The sequence below is a fragment of the Vicugna pacos genome, chromosome 3 (genome assembly GCF_048564905.1).
Source record: "Vicugna pacos chromosome 3, VicPac4, whole genome shotgun sequence".
Lineage (NCBI taxonomy): Eukaryota > Metazoa > Chordata > Mammalia > Artiodactyla > Camelidae > Vicugna > Vicugna pacos.
Window position 1 is genome coordinate 46,956,307 of NC_132989.1, and position 21,107 is coordinate 46,977,413.

At 39.8% G+C, this 21,107-nt stretch overlaps 1 protein-coding gene across 1 annotated transcript in view; it reads left to right on the plus strand.

Annotated features, from left to right (window-relative positions):
• The window catches only part of FBXL17 (F-box and leucine rich repeat protein 17), a 433,532-nt gene that overhangs the window by 398,453 nt on the left and 13,972 nt on the right, over positions 1-21,107 (plus strand). The window contains exon 8 of the mRNA XM_006207989.4: positions 14,986-15,128. Coding sequence (XP_006208051.2) covers positions 14,986-15,128 — 143 coding nt within the window. The remainder of the gene's footprint in view (positions 1-14,985; positions 15,129-21,107) is intronic.

Below are 21,107 nucleotides of genomic sequence, written 5' to 3' on the forward strand. Positions count from 1 at the left end.
TCAAGATTTGCTGCAATTAAATCGAGTTGAATTCTTTTACTAAAAATCACACTGGATCAAGTCATGTTGTAATACTTATTTTAGCAAAAATAGTCTCTTTGCTGAAAATACACTTATGCATAAAATGCCAGATGTTTACTTGTTTATTTTCAAATATCTTGAAATAAAAATATTTAGTGTATTGAGGTTATGGTGAAGTCAGAAAAAGTGTTTCAAATATGTTATGAAGGAAAGATTTAAATTATAGAAACTACTCCTTGAGAATATTTGGAGAATTTTCAAGCATCTGGGACTTGATTTCAAATATTTTGCTCAATGGCAAATATATTACACCCGCTGATAAAATTATTAGAGTATATCCTAGTAGATCTCTAAAATAATCCATTCACCCACATAGATAAACCTAAATATAGAGCAGAGTAATATAAAATATAGAGCAGAATAATAGTGGTAGAATCAGGAATAACTTGAAAGATATTAATTATTAGGTTTACTTTTTTATTAGGTATATTTTCCAGGATATACTGTTCACCCTTGATGCTAAGTTGTCCTGCTTTTAGTCAGCCTTTAATTTTTGCTTTTAATAGACTGGGCATGTAACCCATACAAACGTAAAGAGACTGACCTTTCCATTAATTATGTATTTCATTCAAGCCTAAAAAGGCAATGTTTAATGAATGCCTAAAACTAGGAACAATTATGAAAGACCATAGATTTCCTATGTTCTTTCTCACCAATTGAAATGGCTGATGGACCACATGCATTTATCTTCTCTCCCTCCTAAAATCTTGCTAAAATGACATTAAAGGGACTTAAAAAAAAACACACAAAAGAAAATAGGAAAGGAGATAAGAGAGGATGAGAGATGTCAACACGTTTTTAGAAAACAGAAGTCAGAAGGAGGGGTGCTAACTGTCTTAACAAAGCAGAGGAACTCAGAACCTAAGTGCTTTCAGAGAGGGGCTGCATGACCGGTGAGCTGGTTGCCAGTGAGCTCGTTGGCCGGCAGAACTCCTGCAAGGCTCAGCCCTCAGAGGCAACAGATATGCTAGAAACCCACAGTGTCATGGTCATGTATAGCACAGGGAAATACATACAAGATCTTATAGTAGCTCACAGAGAAAAACATGTGACAATGAATATATGTATGTTCATGTATAACTGAAAAATTGTGCTCTTCACTGGAATTTGACACAACATTGTAAAATGATTATAACTCAATAAAAAATGTTAAAAAAAAATCCTTAAGTCACCAGACATTTCAAAAAACTTAACATGAAAGAGAGAGATGAAAACAAACAGAAAAATGAGGCTAAGAGGAAACAGAGGCAATGCAGATAGCAGAAGAAAACATCAGAAACCTTCAGTACTTACTCCCAGAGATAAGGAAAGCAGGCTGCTCTGAAAGAAAGAAGAGCACGAGTTTCCAGGTTGAATGGGCCCACCAAATGCCCAGCACCATGCATAAAAATAGATCTACATGAAGGCAGACCATCATGAGATTTTATATTGCCAAGGATGAAAAGGAAATTCTGAAAGTTACCCAAGAAAGAAGACAGGATTCATGCGACAGATCAGAGATAAGAGTGGCTCCAAATCTCTTAAAAGCAATATTGTCGGTAATCATTTTACAATATATAAGGGTATCAAATCAACATGTTATATACCTTCCTTAAATGTATACAGTGTTATATATCAAGTATTTCTCAATAAAGCTGAGGTGGAGCAATATGTGAAACTAGAAGGTAATAAAGCACTACCTTCAAAACTAAGGAAAGGTGGTTTTCGATCCAGAATTCTACACATTGCCAACTATTAATTGTGAAAATAAGATAAAAATTCTTTTAGACATTTAAGGGCTCAAATTTTATCTCCCAGAATCAAAAATAAACAGTAAATAAGGTAGGCCTTGGGAAAGACAAGAACAGGGGGTCTCTAGGGAGCCAGGACTAATAAGAGTCTCTTTAGGGAACATCCCCCAAGATGCACTGTCTTCAGCTGTTTCTCTTCTTAAGTCATTCCAGGCAGAACTCAGATATCAGATATCTGCCGGTGAATGTACTTGGTCAGGTTTGGGACACATGCCCACTGGCAGCCTGCATAAGGGAGGGAACCTTTGACTACAAAAGTCCCCAGGAAAGGAGATGAAGGTGTACAGTCCCTACAGGAAAGGCAAATTGAAGGTTTGCTACCAGAAGGTGGGAATGAATGGATGAATGTCAGGCTGGTAAAAACTACTGATGCCCCTGTCTTTGCCTCACTTTAAACTTGCAGTGAAGTAAGCTTCTCTCTCACTCAGTATGCCTCTAGAGGAATTAGCTGATTTAGTTTCTTTATCAGATCTCTTCCTTCATTCCTTTCAAAGTAATTACAGGCTGCTTCTTCCCTGTCTCATGACACTGATTATTAGCTAAAGCTAATTCATCAGCTAGATATAGGTGAAACACCTTTAGCTATCTTTCAGGAAAAGCTTAGTAAATTATTTGTCATTCTCCAGCCCAAGAAATGTTCTCCCTGTAAGTAAAAGTTTATTAGATACCGTGAGAGGTCTTTGGGTTCAGCCATTTTCTGTCCCAGTTATAATTAGAAAGCTAGACAAATTATATCAACTCCTAGGGAAAAAAATCCACACACATACTCGTTTTAATAAATCCAATTTACTCTATTTGCTTGGTATTAACCACTGTTAATGCTATGTCCAAATTCCCTTCCTTCCTTGTTGAAAAGAACTCTATCACTACAGCCAGTACATACAAATGGATAGTTAATTACTCGGCACAGAGGGTTATGTGATTCATCACTGCAGCCTGGAAGTGAATGTTGCCAATTGTCAGCTTTTTCCAAACTACATAGTGTTATATGGTTTATGTCCCAATCAATGGTGGCAAAGCTCCAGAAAGAAATACTACGTAGATGTCAGGGACTCATTAAACTGATCAGTCTGTAGTCCTTCGTCAGTGATTTCCAATCCTGGTTGTGTATCAAAATCATTTGGTGACATTAAAAAAAAAAAGAAAGAAAGAAAGAAAAGGAGAAGGGAAAGATACAGCCTCCTGGTATCCACCCCCAAAGCCATAGAATCAGAACGTTCTTGGTTGGGTCAGGGACAAATTCAGGATCTTTCAGGGCCTGAGGTTTATACAATTTGGAATTTCTCTTTAAGAAAAGGAACAGAAAACAACTTGCTTTAACAGATTTTACAAAAATAGATTACCATGTGAATACATTTCCAGGACCCAGGCCTTTGTAAAGGTCCATGTAAATGATAGACCCTGAAGCTTAACTTCCATTAGCTTCCAGGTAACACTTGTGGGCTAAGCCCTGGGAATCAACGTGTGTTTGCACGTCTGTGTCTGTGTCTGTTGCACACGTGAGCATGTGCATCTGCATGCATGGTTCAAGCTCCCAGGTGGGAAGACCCAGGACTGGGACTCTCCCTTCTCCCTCAAAAACAAAAAGAATAGAGAAAGTTTAGTGTTCTCTGCATTTTATTCTAGTTCTGCACTCAACTTGAAAATCTCAAATTGAAATACTTTGAATTTTGTATTTTTACTCATTTTGCCCTTCTATGGCCAAAAAATGCCCATAAACAAGAATTATTACCAGGATCTAAACTAGTTCACATGCCGGACAACAGTCCCTGAGTTACAGCTGTTCTGGTTACAGTCAGGGAGGAATAACTGAGCTCAACTTTCTGGGTTTAGTTTTAGTTTGCAAATAGCTTTTTGCTCTTTTCACATGATTTCACATGATTTTTGATATTGAATTTTGGCACCAGTAAGTGTGTGTGTTTGCCTTCAGGAGCACTGGGTTGGAGAGAAATGGCACTGTAGGAAATGTCAAGTTCTTCGCTTCACTCTGGTAGAATTAAGTGATCTGTCCAGTAGTCCCTTTTTAAAAACTGGTTTTTAATCGTTTGTCAATGTACAACATGCATAGTGTTAAACATTTTTTAAATGGATAAACATCTAAGGAAAAAGGTACATTACCTATAATCTCCCCAAAGATCCCTACAGTCATCGCAGTGATTGAAATACTGTAGCGACTCAATCAATATTTTTAGAGTAAAAGGATACTATGAACTCTAGAGAATACAAAACAGGCACCTTTCTGAGTTTTTTCCCTAAGCACTTGTAACTGTGTTACCTAAGATGCACATATTTAAATGAACATATGTTGAGGACTAACAAGTAAAGGGCCTATGCTGGACAATTTTGATAAAATGAAAAAGGTGGGCTTTGCTCTTCTCAGTGGAGTTTATAACCAGTAGAAGAAACCAGTCAATCCCTACCAGGACAAGGACACCTACATACACGAGGATGCCAAAAGCAGCCATATGAAGTCCCACGTAGGAAATTTCTTTCAACTCTTAAGTGCCAAAAAGAGATTTTTTTTTCTCTTCACCTTCTTGACTCTTTCCTTTACTCCATATGCAGTCCATCAGCCAGTACTGTTGGTCCTTGTCTTTACAATCTATTCAGAATTCAGCTCCTTCTCTCCATCCCTATTATGTAACCTTGGGCCCAGCCACTGTCACTGCTTGTCTGGATAGTTGCAGTGGCCTTCTCATTGGTGTCCCTGCTTCTGTTCTCTCCTCTGTACAGTCTGTTCTCAATCCAGAAGCTGGAGAAGTCCTTTGGAAATTTAAGTTAGCTCATATCACCCTTCTGCTCCAAATTCTCCAGTGTATTCCTGTTTCGTTTAGAGTGGCAGCCAATGTCGTTACATTGACCTGGAGATGATTTTGTCCACCCCCTTTCCATTAATTCCCTGATCTCAAATCTGCTACTTAGCCTCTTGCTCCTTTGCTCATTCTAGAACAAGCCAGCAGCCTTTCCACCTCATGGCCTTGGCACTAGGTTTGCTCTGCACAGAATGCTTTTCTCCTAGATATCCGCATGGCTCTTTCCTCCGCCCCTTTCGATCTTTGTTCAAATGTCACTTTTTCTGTGAGGCCTTCCCTGTCCACCTTAATTAAAATTGTAGTCCTTCTAACCCTGGCCCCCGCTTTGTTTTTCTTCAAAGCATTACCACCCAAAATAGTATATATTCTAACTATTTATTTGTATTCATAATACAAGCTCCACAAGGGCAGGGATTTGATGTCTATCCACTGCTCTGGAAACATTCCCTGGTGCAGAGTAGGTACTCAGTCAGTATTTGTTGAAAGAAAGAAAGGTCGGATATTCACTCTGCTGACATCCACACACGTTCTTCTCTCTTCTTTTGTTTCCCTTCCCTTCAATATTATGATACTTGTACAATGTTTACTGAGCAGTTCGACAACACATGTGTTGTCACCAACTTTGGAATTCCTTAAGTGACAGTTGCTGAAATTGCATCCTCCTCTGCACACTGGGGCAGAGGGATGTCGCTATCTGATGCCTGCTTGAAACTGTTGCTGTTTCCTCACAGTGGTCTGGAAAATTCAGTTCAGAAAGGTGGCCAAGATAGCTAGATGCAGAGACACTAATGTACTTTTCCATATCTACGAACGAACATATTTAGGCCCAGAATTCACTTCTCATAAAGTGAGAAAATCTAATACAATGTTAGGATTTTGAAAAGGATGCATAATTCTTTGATAAGTACTGTATGCATTTATGCAGGCTGGATGAAAAAGAATCATTGAACCACTTACTTTAGGTTCTCGGCTAATGTTAGAGTGGTAAGGCTTTTTTTCTTCCTCGTCTTTAATTCTTAAATTTAATAAGGAGATTGTCAGGGGACCCGACCATTCCACTCAAAGGGTTGGTAACCACCAAACACAGCACCTCTGGAAATCAGAGCAGTGGATCAGATTCCTGTTGGGTGAGGGTTAGTTTCTAAATGCACCCCTTGTTCATTATACTTTTGGAAGTCACATATTCAGAAATGGATTCTACCTACCCAATCATAATTATGTCTTTCTGCTATTAAAATAAATATAATTAAGAATGGATAAAGTTGGGGGGGATACTTATCCTTGCTCCTGATGCATTAAAAGACATTTATATAAAAAAATTCCTTCACTTGAACTCTTACTGTTCCAACAACTTGTTTATCTTGTAGGAATAGAGCAGACACAGCCTATAAATAATGCTTGCATTTCCATTTCAGGACGTATAGGGCAGGAGAGCCTCTTCCCTGAAAGGTCAGGGGCCACAGCCAGCTTGCTCCCTTTGTGAGTCAGACAACACTCATGTGCTGCTTTTCTGAACCTGGTGAGCTGAGTTGTGGAAAATGAATGCCCTGTGTGCTGCATCTTGAAAATTCTAGCACAATTAAAGTTTCCACTCTAATATTATCCACCATTGTTGGACAATTTGTGTATTAGATTTATTTTTCACTTGATTTTCAGAGATTCAGAGTTCCTAAATAAAGCGTACTCCACAGTCTTTGAAATTTCCACAAGTAAATGAGCACTTGGAAAGTTCTCTGTAATGTTATTTTTCCCCTGAATTTACTTTCTTATTTTAAGAAACTCTAAGACTTTTCTGTCTCCAGAGGATAGACTAAGTTTATTTTACTGGTGCTTTTCTTCAAATTACATGGAAAGTTATCTCTTGTCTAGAATGCTATTCTCTGCTATAGTCTAATAATAGAAAAATTATCTGTGTGCTTTTCCTCTTCATCAATTTAACTTAATAGATACTTACTGCATACTTGCAAGGATCGAGGCCCTAAGCTAGGATTTTTAAAAAGTGTATGACACCATGAAAAGACATACAACATCATTAGTCCTTAGGGAAATGAAAATTAAAAGCCAAGATGAGGTACCACTTCACACCCACTAGAATGGCTATAATCAAAGAGGCAGACATTACCAAGTATTGGCAAGGACGTGGAGACATTGGAACTTTCATATATTTCTACTGGGAATGTAAAATGGTATAGCCACTCTTGAAAACATTTTGGCAGTTTCTTGGGAAGTTAAGTGTGTACCTAACCATATGACCCAGAAATCCCACTCTTAGGTGTTTACCCAAATGAAGTGAGAACATGTATTCACACAGAGATGTGCATGCTAATATTCATAGCAGCATTGTACCTAATAGCCAAAAAGTGGAGAGAGCCCCAATGTCTGTCCATAATAGAATGGAATACTTTTCATCATTGAGAATGAACGAGCTACCAGTACACACAGCAATGTAGATGAATCCCGTGAATATAATGGACAGCTGGAAAACCAGAAACAAGTGTGCCGGGTGTTTGACTCTGTATGAAGTTCAAAAACAAGAAAACTGTGTGGTTGGAAGTCAGGATAGTAGTTATCCTTTTGGGGAAGGGTAGTGACTGGATTAGGGGACGAGGGTGCTTTAGGGGTTGGTCGTGCTCTGTTTCTCAGTCTGGCTGCTGTTACACAGCTGTGTTAACTTTGTCAATTCATCAAGTTGTGCCCTGAGGATTTGTGCAATTTTCTGCATATATGTTATACTTCCAAAAAATATATTAAAACTGTAAAAACAAAAAAATGAATTGATTTTCAGAGAGTCAGGGACCCTAGAAAAGCAGTCTCTACATTCAGGGCTTCAAAGACTTTACAATCTAGTGGAAAGAGAGGCATGTTGATAAATAATTCTAATATGAAACAAACTCTGATAAGTGCTGCATTAGAAATAGAAGTAAGTGCAATGAAGTAAAGGAAAATATTTACAAAAAAGGACAACTTGGAAAAATATTATAAAGTGTAATCACCGCTGGGTTTACTGCATAATAAAGGGAGGAACATAATAATGTATAAACATGGAAGGAAGGCTATAAATTAGAAATAAAGGAACTAAAAGTATTGGATCATGTACAAGAAGTCACACCTGTTTGAGAGGCAAAGTTGTTTTAAAATATTAGAATACGTAAGCTATTTATATCCTTAAAAATGAGTTCTTTTGTTTTTACTTGACTGACTTTGCCCAAGTTGTAAGTCGTTCTGTTCCAGTGGTTCTCGGCCCTGACTGCACATTGGGATCACAGGAGCTTTTGTGGCTTCTCCTGAATCAGAATCTCCAGGGATGGGACTCGGGCATCGGTACTTTCTCTAGGCACCTGTGATTCTCCTGAACGGCCAGGGCTGGGAAGCACTGCTGCAGTCCCTGCGGGGTTGGGGGAGCCTTCGCAGGGACCATCTCAAACAACAGATGTCTCTGAAGGTGTCGCTGCTTTGTTTTTTGAGTTTCTGTGCCTTCCACAAAGAAGAACGTTTTTCATATGTAGCTCTTTGTATCCGTGCCAAGAAGTTTCTTTGCAAGTGACTTTTATCCAAGTATTACATGAAAGATGTTAATCCTACTGTTAAATTGTAAGCCTAATTCTTTCAAGCACCAGGGCATTTCTTCTGATTTTATTACAGGTACATAGATCCATAGCAGACGACAGAACTGGAAAGGACAAAATGGCACATGCAGGTCACTTGTTAATGCACTCATGTGACTAATCTTTCTCCTAGGAGGAAAAAAATGTATTTTTAGTCCTAACATTTATATATCAGATCTTAGTGTGAAAACAATACCTGCTTTCACTTGGAAAATTTTAGTCCTCTACTTAGTTCATTCACTTGTTATCTATTGTTAGCTTGTTCATGCTTTTCCTCTTGTTTTCTAACAATTTTAGAATTACAGAAAAGTTGCAAAAATAGTAGAGCATTTCTGTATACTCTCCACCCAGCTACCTCTAATGCTGGCAACTTATATTTACGGTAGTAAGCTAGTACAATTATCAAACTAGGAAATTAATATTGAAACAGTAAGATTAAGCTACAAATCTTATTTGAATTTCACCAGTGTTTCTCCCTAATTTCCTTGCCTATTCCAGGATCCAGTCCAGGATCCCACGTTGTATTTTGCTGTGATGTCTCCTTAGGCTCCTCCAGTCTGTGGCAGTGCCTCATTCTTTTCTTACATTCCATTACCTTGACCCTTTTGGTGAGAACCGGTGAATTCGTTTATAGAATGTTTCTCTCTTTGGGTCTGTGTGATGTTTTCTTGTGAGTAGATTGAGATTATTCATTTTGGCAAGAATACTGCCAAAGTGATCAGGTGTTATATTATGTCCATGTATGTTATTACTGGTAATGTTAACCTGGGTCATTTGGGTAAGGTGGTGTCTGCTGGGTCTCTTCATTGTAAACTTACAGTTTTTGATAGTTGATAGGTATCATTGGTGGATCTTGCCTGCAACAGTTATTACTGTGGTCTTCACCTGATGATGTTTTTTGTATTTCTCTCATTTCTTATACATTTTCTTAATTGGAATTATTCTGTAAGGAAGAGCTGCCCTTCTTTGGTCATTCATTTATATCGATATAAATGTGTGGCTGCTTATTCAACTTTCTGAATTAAGATCCAATACTATCATTGTTTATTTTGCTGCTCACATTGTTCCACCTGTGGCGTGGGCAGCTCCTTCTAATCAGATCCTCTGTCCTTCTGACCTGCCCTCACTCTTCTTTAAGCACTTCTTTTTTCTAAGATCACAAAATATCCCACTCATCTTCTATTTTCCCTGCCTCAGTTCTAGAACCAACTGTTTTTATAAGAAGCCCTGATTCCTTTTATTTATTTTATGGGAGGATGATATTTAGAAACCAAGATCTGGGTGCTAGTAGGTCATTGCTACTGGGATCTCATTGCTCCTAGTCCCTCAGCAGAAAAAGCTAGGAAATGTATGTCTGTATACTCGGCCACCCACGCATGTGCATACATCATATTCATTAGTTGTTTCTATATGTATTTATCTGTATGTATATCTGTGTGTGAAAAACCATCAGTTCATTCTAATGTCTTTGGTTCCAATTCAGTACCACAAGGTTCATTATAAGCTGCTGCCCTTTGCTTATCTGTAACTTCTTTCTCTAACAGTGTAAAGACTGTCTCTCATTATTTATCATCCTAGATTACACATAAGGGGTGTGCTCACTCATACCCCTGAGAAATAGATTTACTAACTAGAGTGCAGTATTTGCTGATGGTTCTTTTTTTGGTTTTCACTTTACAATATCTGGTCAAAATAATGTTTTCTGAAGTGACACTACTTAATTCGCATCCCCTTGAGTGTGACTATATTATTTGTCAGGGTCCTGCAGTTCACGTGTAACACAGATAGGTCCATTTGTTACTATTTATATCCACTTGGGTTTCCCCATCCTGGTTGATTTTAACTTTTAATTTGAGGTTTACTATGATTCAGAGAGTCAAAGCTATATCCAAGGAGGTAGTCCAAGAAGTGTCTGTAGCTCCTCACACCCCCAGCCTCACATCACGTCCCCCCATCTCTCCTCCCCTTTCCCACCAACCACCTATGGGGAAACAGTCTCTGTAGTTTCTGGTTTATCTTCCCCCCATATTCCTTTGTCACAGATGAGCAGATTCATATGTTTTTTTAAATTGTTTATCTTTTGTAGGGTGGTAGCACGCCATATAAATTCTTTTATACCTTGTATTTTTTACTGAATGACTTGGAAGTTCCTCGTAATCTTTCCCCATTCATGTTTTATAGCTGCATAGTATTCAGGTGTGAGGACTAGCATAGTTTATTTAACCACTGTCCTCTGTATGGACACTAGGCTATATCCATCATTTTGCAATGCTTTAGTGAATAAACTTGCATATGTGTAATTTTGTATAATCAGAAGTATATTTTCAGGAGAGATTTCTAGAAATGGAATTTCTTAGTCAAAATTAAGTACATATTTGCTCATGTCTGTACGTCACTCTACATGCCAACGGAAGTGCCCATTATGAGTGAATGTGTATCCTCGATCATCATATAAGTTGCTGAATTACAGCTTTGAACTAGTGTAACTTTCAAAAATTTAACTGTGTTAGTTACTCACATTAAAAAGTGTACTAAAATTGCATCGGGATTAGGAATTTGTCTTGCATAATTTATCCTTTTTCAGGGCTCAATAAACACCATTGTAATGTGTCAACAGCCCCTCATGAAGGTACTAAAATCATGCATTCGCCTTACAGCCTGATCATCCCGGGTGCAGTCTACAAGTTCATGATCCACAATGGACAGTAGACAGTTCAAGAACTCTGGCAGTGACATCATGACCAAGTACTTATGTAATACTCTCATTTGCCCAGAGCTTTTTATTTTTCAAAACTCTTTCAAGTCTTTTCATTGTATATCAACTGCACCACTGTAGAATGGTTTGGGAAAGTGTCAAATGAATCATTACATTTATGTAGTGCAAACTCCCTAACATGTATTGTCTCGTGTGAACCTCAGACCAACCCTGCTGAAGTAGGCAGAACATGTCGTCGGCCTCCCCATTGGGCTGGCCACGAAGCCGAGACTCAGGAGAGTTAAATGTCATCCTGAGGTCAGACAACTGCTAAGTAATGAGGCTGGAGATGAATCTGAGACTATCCCACGGTACTGGTTTCACAGCTAGCTCCTGAAAAATAATGAAAAAAAAAATACCCAAAGGTAGGACGTAGTCACAGAGAGGTAAATTACTCAGTATATATTTTGGAATTTAAAGATTCTGTTGGTCCCTGTTTTATGGTCACAGGGTAAATACTTGGCTGCCTGTAAGCTGTGAAGTTTAAGTTCTGAATGGTGGTGAAGGGAAATACATTCTGACACACACAGGCTCCTCTGCCTCCCGAGGTGCTGCTGCTGTGGTAGAGTGAGCCCTGGCCTTGGAGCCAAACTATTTCAGTTTGTGCCCTAGTTCTACCACTTACTAGGGATGGGGGCTTGGTGAGGTACCTAACCTCAGTTTTCTTACCTCTATAATGGGTATTGTTTTTGCAGGGCTATTAGAGGGATGAAAAGTAACTTCACCAAAAGACTCCCTGGTGCCATCTGAATGTCATTCTTACAGTGATCATTCCATTTCCTTCAGAGCACTTGTTACAAGATAGAATTATATGTACCTTTGTGTTTGTTTCACATCTGTCTCTCCATCTAGAATATAAGCTTCATGTCTTTGTGTCTCTTATACCTAACAGTGCTACTAATCGTTGGATAAATATTTCTGGACTAAATCTACCTCTTCCTTGTACTTGCTTTTATTTCAGCAACATTCAACCACACAGAATGACCTGCAGTTCCCCTGTCCCTTCACATCTCTTTACCTTGACACCTGCTACTTCCTTAGCCTGACATTCCTTGTTCTCCTGGCTTTGTTTTTCTGCAGAATCCTTACTCATCCTTCAAGACTTAGCTCAACAGTTCCATGAGGGCTCCCATGATCTCTCTCCTCCCCTGAAGAGTGAGAGACTCCCATGCACCTTGGCATGCCTCTAATAACAGACCTAATCACATTATCATCATTGGTGTGTTCAACTAATATTTGTAAGAACTGACTCTGTACCAGGTACATGCTGGATGTGGGGGTTGCAGCAGTGAATAGGAGGCATCATTCTAATGGGAAAAGCGAGCCACAGAAATGTATATAAAGAAATAAATAATACCATTTCCAATGGCAGTCAATGACAGGGTGATCGGTTTTGAGAAGCCGACTTTGCCTTGATATCTGAAAAGTGAGAAGGACTTAGGAATGGGGAGAGATGGAGGATGACTCCATTGTGTTGTAACTGTTGACTTGGTCGGTCTTCATTTCCACCCAACCCTCCCTTCCCCTACCCTGCAGCCCCACTGAACTGGCCTCCCTGTGAATCTTTCTATCCCCGGGACCCAGCACAGGCTCGGCGTGTCACACCACAGTTCCATATGCTGGCGGTGCAGTGTACTAGAATTGCCAGGTGCCTGGCCCTGTGATTCCAGTTTCATAGATCTGATGTACAGCTAGGGCTGAGAGCCGGCGCTCAGCTTAACTATCCACTTATTGTCTTGTGATTTGGGGACAACTATTCTTTCCCAGAATTCTGAAACTCAGTTTCCTGATCTTTAAAATGAAACTAACAGTAAGACTTCCTAAGGTTGCTGTGAGCATTAAATGAGATAATGCACCTAAAATTCTTAGCCCAGAGCCTAGCACATGGATAGTCAAAAAGTATTGGAGAAAATGTTCTAGAATGAGTGCTCTTTTGAATAAATGAATGAGTTAAGGGAAAATAAAATGTATTTCTTACTTCAGTAAATAGAATTACGGCAAAACAAAAACTGAATACCTTAATTTATCTTTGGTTATATTATTTACCATTTAATTTGGACAAGAAAGAAAGAAGAAAAGGACAATATCAAACACTAGTGATTTTAGCACCTGGAATCAATAGTTGTTACCTCTTCATTTGCTTATAAAACAGCCTCTGAAAATCCCTCCGGTCATTTGGTTTACCCTTCTCTGGCTAGCATAGGACTGTCACGTTCTAGCCTCAAACCTCAAGAAAAGTATATAATCTACTGACCTGAGGCCATCTTGCATCTTGTGCCCCATCTTTTGATATCACAGTTTGAACACTTTGTTTTGAAAGGAATTTCTCTGATGTGCCTTCTATTTCTTACATCATAAGAGATCCTCAGGATATCATAACCAACGAAATGTGTGACAATACCAGAGATAACAACAATTTTCTTAGGTCAGGAACACCAGTGAGATTAACCTGGAATATTGCTTCTACTACACGAAAATATCACACTCAGACCACTCAGCAAAACTCTGGCAGATCTCCCCTGCCCTGCCCTGCCTCCTGGGAAAACTGAACACCAAAATAGCATGCACAAGGATGACAGCGTCAACAAATTGGTAGCATGAGGAACTTACACGATTTTTTTTTCCTTCCTTTATGAAAGCATTTTTAGTGGGAAAGAAACATTGGGATCATGATTTTTGTTTTTATGAACTTTAAATATCTGGCTACTTAGGAGTGTTTTGATCTTTGAATGCATGGGCATGAGTTTTACAGTTTAAAAAAATTGAGGTAATTAGGAAGAGTATTTTTCTTCTAAGAGCTGTAAGAGGCAACATTTATTGCATAAGTTAAGTAATTCATTCTGCTCTTCTCAATCTAGTCAATTGGAAAATATCATCCACCTTGAACGTCATAGAAATCAACTCATCCTATCTTAGAATGAGGAAATAATTAGCAAACAATTATTTATTCTTTTTAATATTTGTGGCATTGTTTTCAGGGTTTTCATTTACAAACCAATGCACCATAAACTTTTTCTGGCTGGAGGTATTGAAATCTGTTTTTCTGCTCCACTTATGGAGAGATGTGCACGTCTATTAAATCAGAAGTTTGTAGCAAAGAGCCACATTCACCGACGAGTCGCTCTGACAGGGTGATGGGTCATGGAGCTTTGCAGTGATAGGCAGTGCACATCGTAGATTCTGGGATAAGCCTCTGCACTTCAGTAGTGGTACAGTGCTCAACAGTCAAGGCTAGAGATACTGTCGTCCTCTTCACATGACAGGCTTCATTTCATATGTTAATAGTAGGACGGCTTCTGGTACGGTGAGGAAATTCACTATAACAAGTGCATTCCCTTTACTGCACTCTCACAGAGCACCAATTAAATTCAGCTGAATGTATAATGTACTCTTAATTCCTAGCAGTCCCAAGAAGGGCTCACGTGAAAAATATTATATACTCTTACATTTTACAGAGCATGAACAGATGGAAAGAAAATACGCCAATTGGTAAAGAAATTCACATGCAGTAGAACACACCTCGAAATGGTGTTTACGTGGGTTTTTCCTTTTAAAAACTATTAAAGTTATCTTGAGTAAAATGTAATTACTACTTGGAGTTTTCTCTAACATTGTATGTGTAATTCATTTTAATTTATTCCTCCTGCAGATATGAATGGTTGGAAGAACAGGTAACCTTGTAATGAGTAAAACCGATAAAAGATTGTGTGCCAATGAAAGGGAATTATGGAGTGATTATTCACTTTGTGAAAGGGTTTGTCATAGGGCAGGCTCTCCTGAAGCGTTTTAAATTGAATTTAGTTTACAAAACATTCATTTACACACAACATTGCAGGAAGAAATTCAGTGAGGAAATGAGAGAAGTAGCCATGATAAGACAGAGATCCCTTGCGCTGCTAACATTCATGCTTGCTCTCCTTCCTCTCTGCCCCGCCTTGCAGCGCTGATAGCCATCGGGCGGTACAGCCTGACAATAGAGACTGTGGACGTTGGATGGTGTAAAGAAATTACAGACCAAGGAGCCACCCTGATTGCGCAGAGCAGCAAGTCTCTAAGATATTTGGGGCTCATGAGATGCGATAAAGTAAGTTGCCTATCAAGTTTGTTTTCTATGCGTCATGCTTGTTATTATATTCTTTCTCTCTCCCCGTATATACGTGTGTATACACACATGCATAGATGTGTGGATATATGGATATGCTATTACAGCTATGCATTACATGATGCCCAGTTTTCTAAACTAATCTGACATCATTGGTTAAATTTTTCTGTTGAAAAATGACTTTTGTGCTTATACGGAAAGAAAAGCAATCATACACACAGTCAACTGGGATTTTGGCCACCTCTCTTTAAGTCCGTGGACCACAGTTTAAAAGGTTTGCATGGCACGTGCGCAGTCTTACAGTAAAGTTCTGTTCTGGATTCCAAGTTGCCCACAATAGTAAGTAGAAAGAACAGTGCCACAGTGCTTGGTCGCAGTCCAGAGTATGCGATTTCAGTGCTCAACATCTATGTGTTCTGGCCATTTGGGGGCAAGAAAGGGCCAGTGAGGGGTATTACGTGGGAATTTGCCTCCCTCCATACTTCAGATGCCACTTTTTGCAGATGATGAGAAACAGTCCCAGAGACCCCACTGAGAGTCTGTGGAGCTGGCCAGAGACATAAGCATGAGTTTGAGAAATTGTGCTGCACTTAATATTGGGGCCCTTTGAAGACTAGGAGGAAAGATGATAAAAATCTGTGTTGATAACCAGGCATTAGAGAAGTGCTTTCCCCCTTGTCACTTTTATGTTTCCCTTGTAACAACTCTAGGAAATAGTCATTTGTTCTATTGGGGACAAAATGGAGGCCCAGAAAGACCAGGCACTGGCCCAAGGCCGCTCATCCAAGGCTCTACCCCAGATCTTCACGTCTAGGGCACTGGACCCTGGGGGCTGTCTCCAGGCATGGAGGTGCTTCCTTGGGAAAGGCCTACCTCAGATACTTGCTCAGAAAGTACTGGCGTCTTGTAATAATTTATACATGTGTGCCACTTTTGCAAATGGTGATTAGGCACAAATCTAGTGAAAGAGGGTGAAACTAATATATATGCCTCTCAAAGGACATTCGTTTTCTACATGTAGTGAATCTGGAAGCAAATAAGAAGAACGGCCCAAATTGTGTGTGTGCTTTGTCATTTTTGTTAGTTGACCTAGTTCTTTTCTCCAAGTGCTTTAAGATCCCAACTTCTAGGCCTTTGCCAGTTAGTTATGTTTAGAGAGATTCTATTACATATTCTCAGCCCAGCCTAGAAAGCTGACTGACTTTGTTACTAAGCAACAGCGCTGAGACCCAGGGGTGGCAAGTCTCCATGAAATTTCACTACTAACTAACCTAACACTGCTACTAACCCTGTCACTTTAAAATGACTTCTTTTTAAAACAAGTGAAAGGGGCTTCAGTAGGCGGTGTTCTGGAAACACTAAACAGTGAGAGCAGAGCCCCTCAGCTTCTGCCAGAAGGAACTGCTACATGAGCACCAGCTAAGCAGGGACCCCAAATTGTGTGCATTCAAAATGTGTCTGTGTACCTACAGCCATTCTCAAATGCACTGTATTTCTAGTTCATACTTCTTAGATTTGTTGAGGTCTGCTCCACTTTCAGAGATGAACTGTAGAAATTTGTATTACAGTTAGTGCAGGAGATTATTCCAGACATATTTGCTGAGCAGCATTTTGCTAATTTTAAGTTAAGGAAGGGATCCTTTTCTACCTAAATGCAGATTAGTCCAAAATGAGATAAGAAGGCTGTTGTGATGAACAGTGTCCCTGAGGGTTTTAGCCATTTCCTCAGGTGGCCTCGGAGTCCTTTCTCCAACCGGCCAGCTACTCTAAGGGTCCACTGGCTCTCGCACCAGGTAGTCCGACTACAGCCTGCTGCAGGGCGGCCCAGCCTGGCCGTCCTCAGATTTAAGGCATATCAGGGCCAAGCACAGGGGTTCCATGCGGATGGAAAAAGTTTCCAAGCCACACACAAAATGCAAGTAAAGCCGTGTAACTCAAAAGCCTGCCTGTTGATTTAATTGGATGGAAATCTAGTGTGAGTAGCTATTTGACATTTGTATTATGCTATCCATCTCCAGATTTTTAATTTCTATCAAGGTTCAAAGAAAGAAAAGAGGTTGGTAGTTGAAGGCACGAACTTTGGATCCAGGGTTCAGGTTCATATCTGGGTTCTGACGTGGTTGTGTCATCTTGGGCAGCCACTTAACCTCTCAGGGCCCATTACTCATTTGTAAACTGAGGATGACCATCGAACCTGTCTTGTAGAATTGTCGTGAGCATTTAAATGAGTGAACACATAGCAAGCCCTTAGAATAATGCTTGTTCTATATAAAATGCTCAGTGTTTGATTATTCTTACCATTAGCATCATTATATTAAGTGGTGTTTTGATATTTGAATTTCCAAATGGGAAAAAACTGTATGGCCTACTATCCCCTTTTGAAAGGAAATTTTTAAAAAGAGGGAAAAATAAAGTCAGATTAGAGAAGATACTGCCATTATGCTTTTTCCTCACTGAAATTTAGAGTGGGGATTATTGTTTTCTATACAAAGATATCAATAATTTCATTTTCAACACACTTTACAAGGGAAAACTAATGCCTCTGTGGGACACTTTCTACTTGGAATCAACTCGCTGACTCAGAGGTAAGAGGCTGAAGGAAGACTTGCAGTGGGAGAAAAGGCTGTGTTGAAGAGAAGACAATTCAAATAGGTAGGGACACACACACAAAAAGAAGTCAGAAAAATAATGGGGAAAGAATAGAAGAACAGAAACATGAAAAACAGTGAAATTATGATGAGGATATGGAGACCAAGAGCCCTGTCTGTCTGAGTCTGATCATCTGTGCCAACAGAGAATTAAAGAACAAGATTAGTTTGGGGCTGTCTCTCTTCTCCCTGTGCTTTAACCCAATCTGCTAACCACTAAAAACTTAATTGGAGCTCTCCTTTCTGCACACCAACTGGAGCCAAAGGAGGAGGCAAGAGACCTCAGTGGTCTACACAGCTAAGCCCTGTGACAGGCATGTTGTCAGTGGGATTTCTGCACTAGGGGGAGATGGGGTTTGTGATCTCTGTCTGTCCCAGGGCTTGTGTTCTGTGATCCTGGGGTTCTCAGAAATACTGAAGGCTAGTTATATTTTCTTTCACATGCAGTTGGTTTCATTTGGGGCCACTCATCTTTGATTTGGAAGCTATACTTTATCAAACTTCTGCTTTTTCCTTCCTGGAGCTTTTGAGGAATTATAAAAAAAATAAAGTGCATTGTATTCGTTGTAGGAAGAAAAATGTTTTTCCTCTATTTCTCTCTCTTTCATTAGGTAAACAAAGACTAGATGAGAAACATTATGTGTATTCTTTGCAGATGAAATCAACATGTACTTAGATTAGCAGACAGTGTCTAAGCTAAACAGTAGTAAATTTGGTTACAACATTGATGACTCCAAGGAAGGAGTCCTCCAGCCGTTGGACAAATGCAGCATTCCCCAAGCACTTGTAAAATTAGGAAGCGCATTAAGAAGCCCCTGTTTGAGTAGCTTTTCTGATGGCTGGATGGATAAGCATGTTAGAGGCATTACTTTGGGTTTTGAAGCCGACGCCACTTAATCTCCTAAACTTGAGTGCATTGTAAGAACCAAGAGGAGAAAACGCTGTGTGAGACGGCTTTGATGAATTGGGGTGAACTTATATTCTTAAAGACTGTTCAAAGGCTTACTTGGCCTTGGGAATTAGAGTTGACCCGAAATCACCTATCAACTTAACACACATTTATTTGGTGATTTAGTTAAAACGACTTGTATAACCAACGGGACTCTCTAATAAGTGCAGTATGTTTGTCCTGCTTTCCACGATTATAGGCAGTTGGTGGCTTTGGTCATAGAAATCATTTTCACAACTTCAGTGAATTCTAGATTCTATACAGCTCTGTTTCTTCTAATAATGTGATATTTTCCTCACTTGTTACAAGGCAGTTTGGATGGAGAACAAAACTAAAAAGGACCAAAAAAGAATCCTAGGAAAGCTGGAGGGCAAATGGAAATGCAGTGTTCAAGGTTAATGAAAAATGTTTGGGGTAACAAGGTAGATGAGGAGGGAGGGAGCCCGGTGGCATGGGATTGGCTGAGAAACCAGACCTGGCCAGAGGCAGCCTGGCTGGCTTGGGAAACCTCTGTGATAAAATGCCGCGGTGGAAACCTCTGCAGCGTGTGTTAATACAGAAGTTTTGAGACAGAGGGCCTGAATTATGAGCAGCGAATAACATCATAAATGTAGCAATTCTCAAATGCCAAACCCTTGTGAAAAGCAGTTGGATGAAGAAATGCTGGAGCTTTTAAAAGCTCCCTTTCACTTTTTTTTTTTTAACTTCATGCAGAACTAATTTTACACACTGTTCATTTGATTTGAAAATGCCAGCGTCTGGGGTATCATTAAAGAGCGTTATTGAGGGAGCCACTCTTGGTAAAGCCTTTTGCTTAAAATGCTTATTAGTTCGTATGTTCCTGCAGAGTCGTAGATAGTAAGGAGAAAGGATCCCTCAGTTTACCTAACCGCGCTCCTCTGCCCGTGCCTGGCGCGGGTAGCAGCCCTTCCACTGTGAGGCTGCCTCTCCTTGGCCCACGGAGGCGCCAGGAGGTCCGTAGAGACGACATTACTTAAGGAATAGACATAAATAGATTTTGAAAGGTCCACCCCAATGTCCTATGACCAAAGCCTCTTGGAATTTCTTTGATTTCTAGTTGACATAAATTAGAATTACACAGGCGTGAAGAGCCGGCCAAGAGAAGATCAGAGAGGCTGGTGGGGGAGGAGAGGCCTCTGTGTGATCCTATTGATTATCCAGCTGCCTTCAGGCCGGGGGCCTTCCGTGGAGGCTGACTAGTATTGATGCACACCATGGAAATAATCAAATTAATTCATTTCTCATCAAACTGCCACTGCCAAGACCTTTCTCCCCACCTGCCCTAATTCCTGAAGTACTTAGTCGAGGAGTGAAACAGATGATTTCTTTTAATAAGAAATGATTTCTTCAGGTCATAAGAAACCCTTGTTTTCACACAGAGTTCCTCATTTAAATGGTAGAGAGATTTAATCAAATCAATGAGAAGCCAATACAGAGAGCAAGTAATGGAAACCAGTCAGCTCTTTAAAGCCAGGAATCTGCTTTGCAACCTTAAAATATCAAGGGCCAAGTTTGGTGTGCCCAATTTAATGTAAAAATATTCAGGAAAAATTGACCGCTGCATTTTTCAGGAAGTAATTATGGTAAGAGAAAACCTCAACAACCTAAATATTTCTGTGCAGAAAATGGAGTTTTTATCAGCTTGTTTAGGAATCACGAGCAGGAAAGCCCTGTGGGGAAAATAATACAGGACTCTGTAACTAATATACAGAACTAACTGGAAAAATCAGTTTAAGGGAAAAATAATTTGTGGGGCACTGTGTCCAGGACTGTTTGGGTAGCAATTCAGCCATGAAACAAAGTGTGTACCTGCAGGGACTCCCTTCTCCCTGCCACGTATCCACAGCTGTTTCCAGACTGCCCAGAGCCAAAACTGAAGATTGCAAATCTATGCCTTATCAAAGAAAATAACGTGAAAAAAAAAACAAAAAACCGTTGCCTCCTAGTAAGGCAGGAGTGGTATGACTCCATCAGATTGTGTAGCCCTATAGGTTGTGAGAGGCATCTCGTTACAACAGCCCGCAGTGCCTTGTGCTGCAGAAGAAAGGGCAGATGAAAAATGGGGAGAGAATGTGGCTGGGGCTCTAAAATCTGAACTTAAGTCCTTCACTTGAAGTATCAGCATCTTGTTCCTTTTGCTGATAAAACACTTTCTTGCAGTGATTTCCACACAGGAACACTTTAAAACACATTTTTACAACCCTCCCCTGATTATTCCTGGTAATTGAAACAGGGAAAAAAACACATCAGCTGAAATTCAGAGGTTATCTCTCAACCTCATTTTAGCCAAGCTCCCATCTCCTCTTCCTCCAGCCCTCTTCACCTCCACTTCTACGGAGTGGT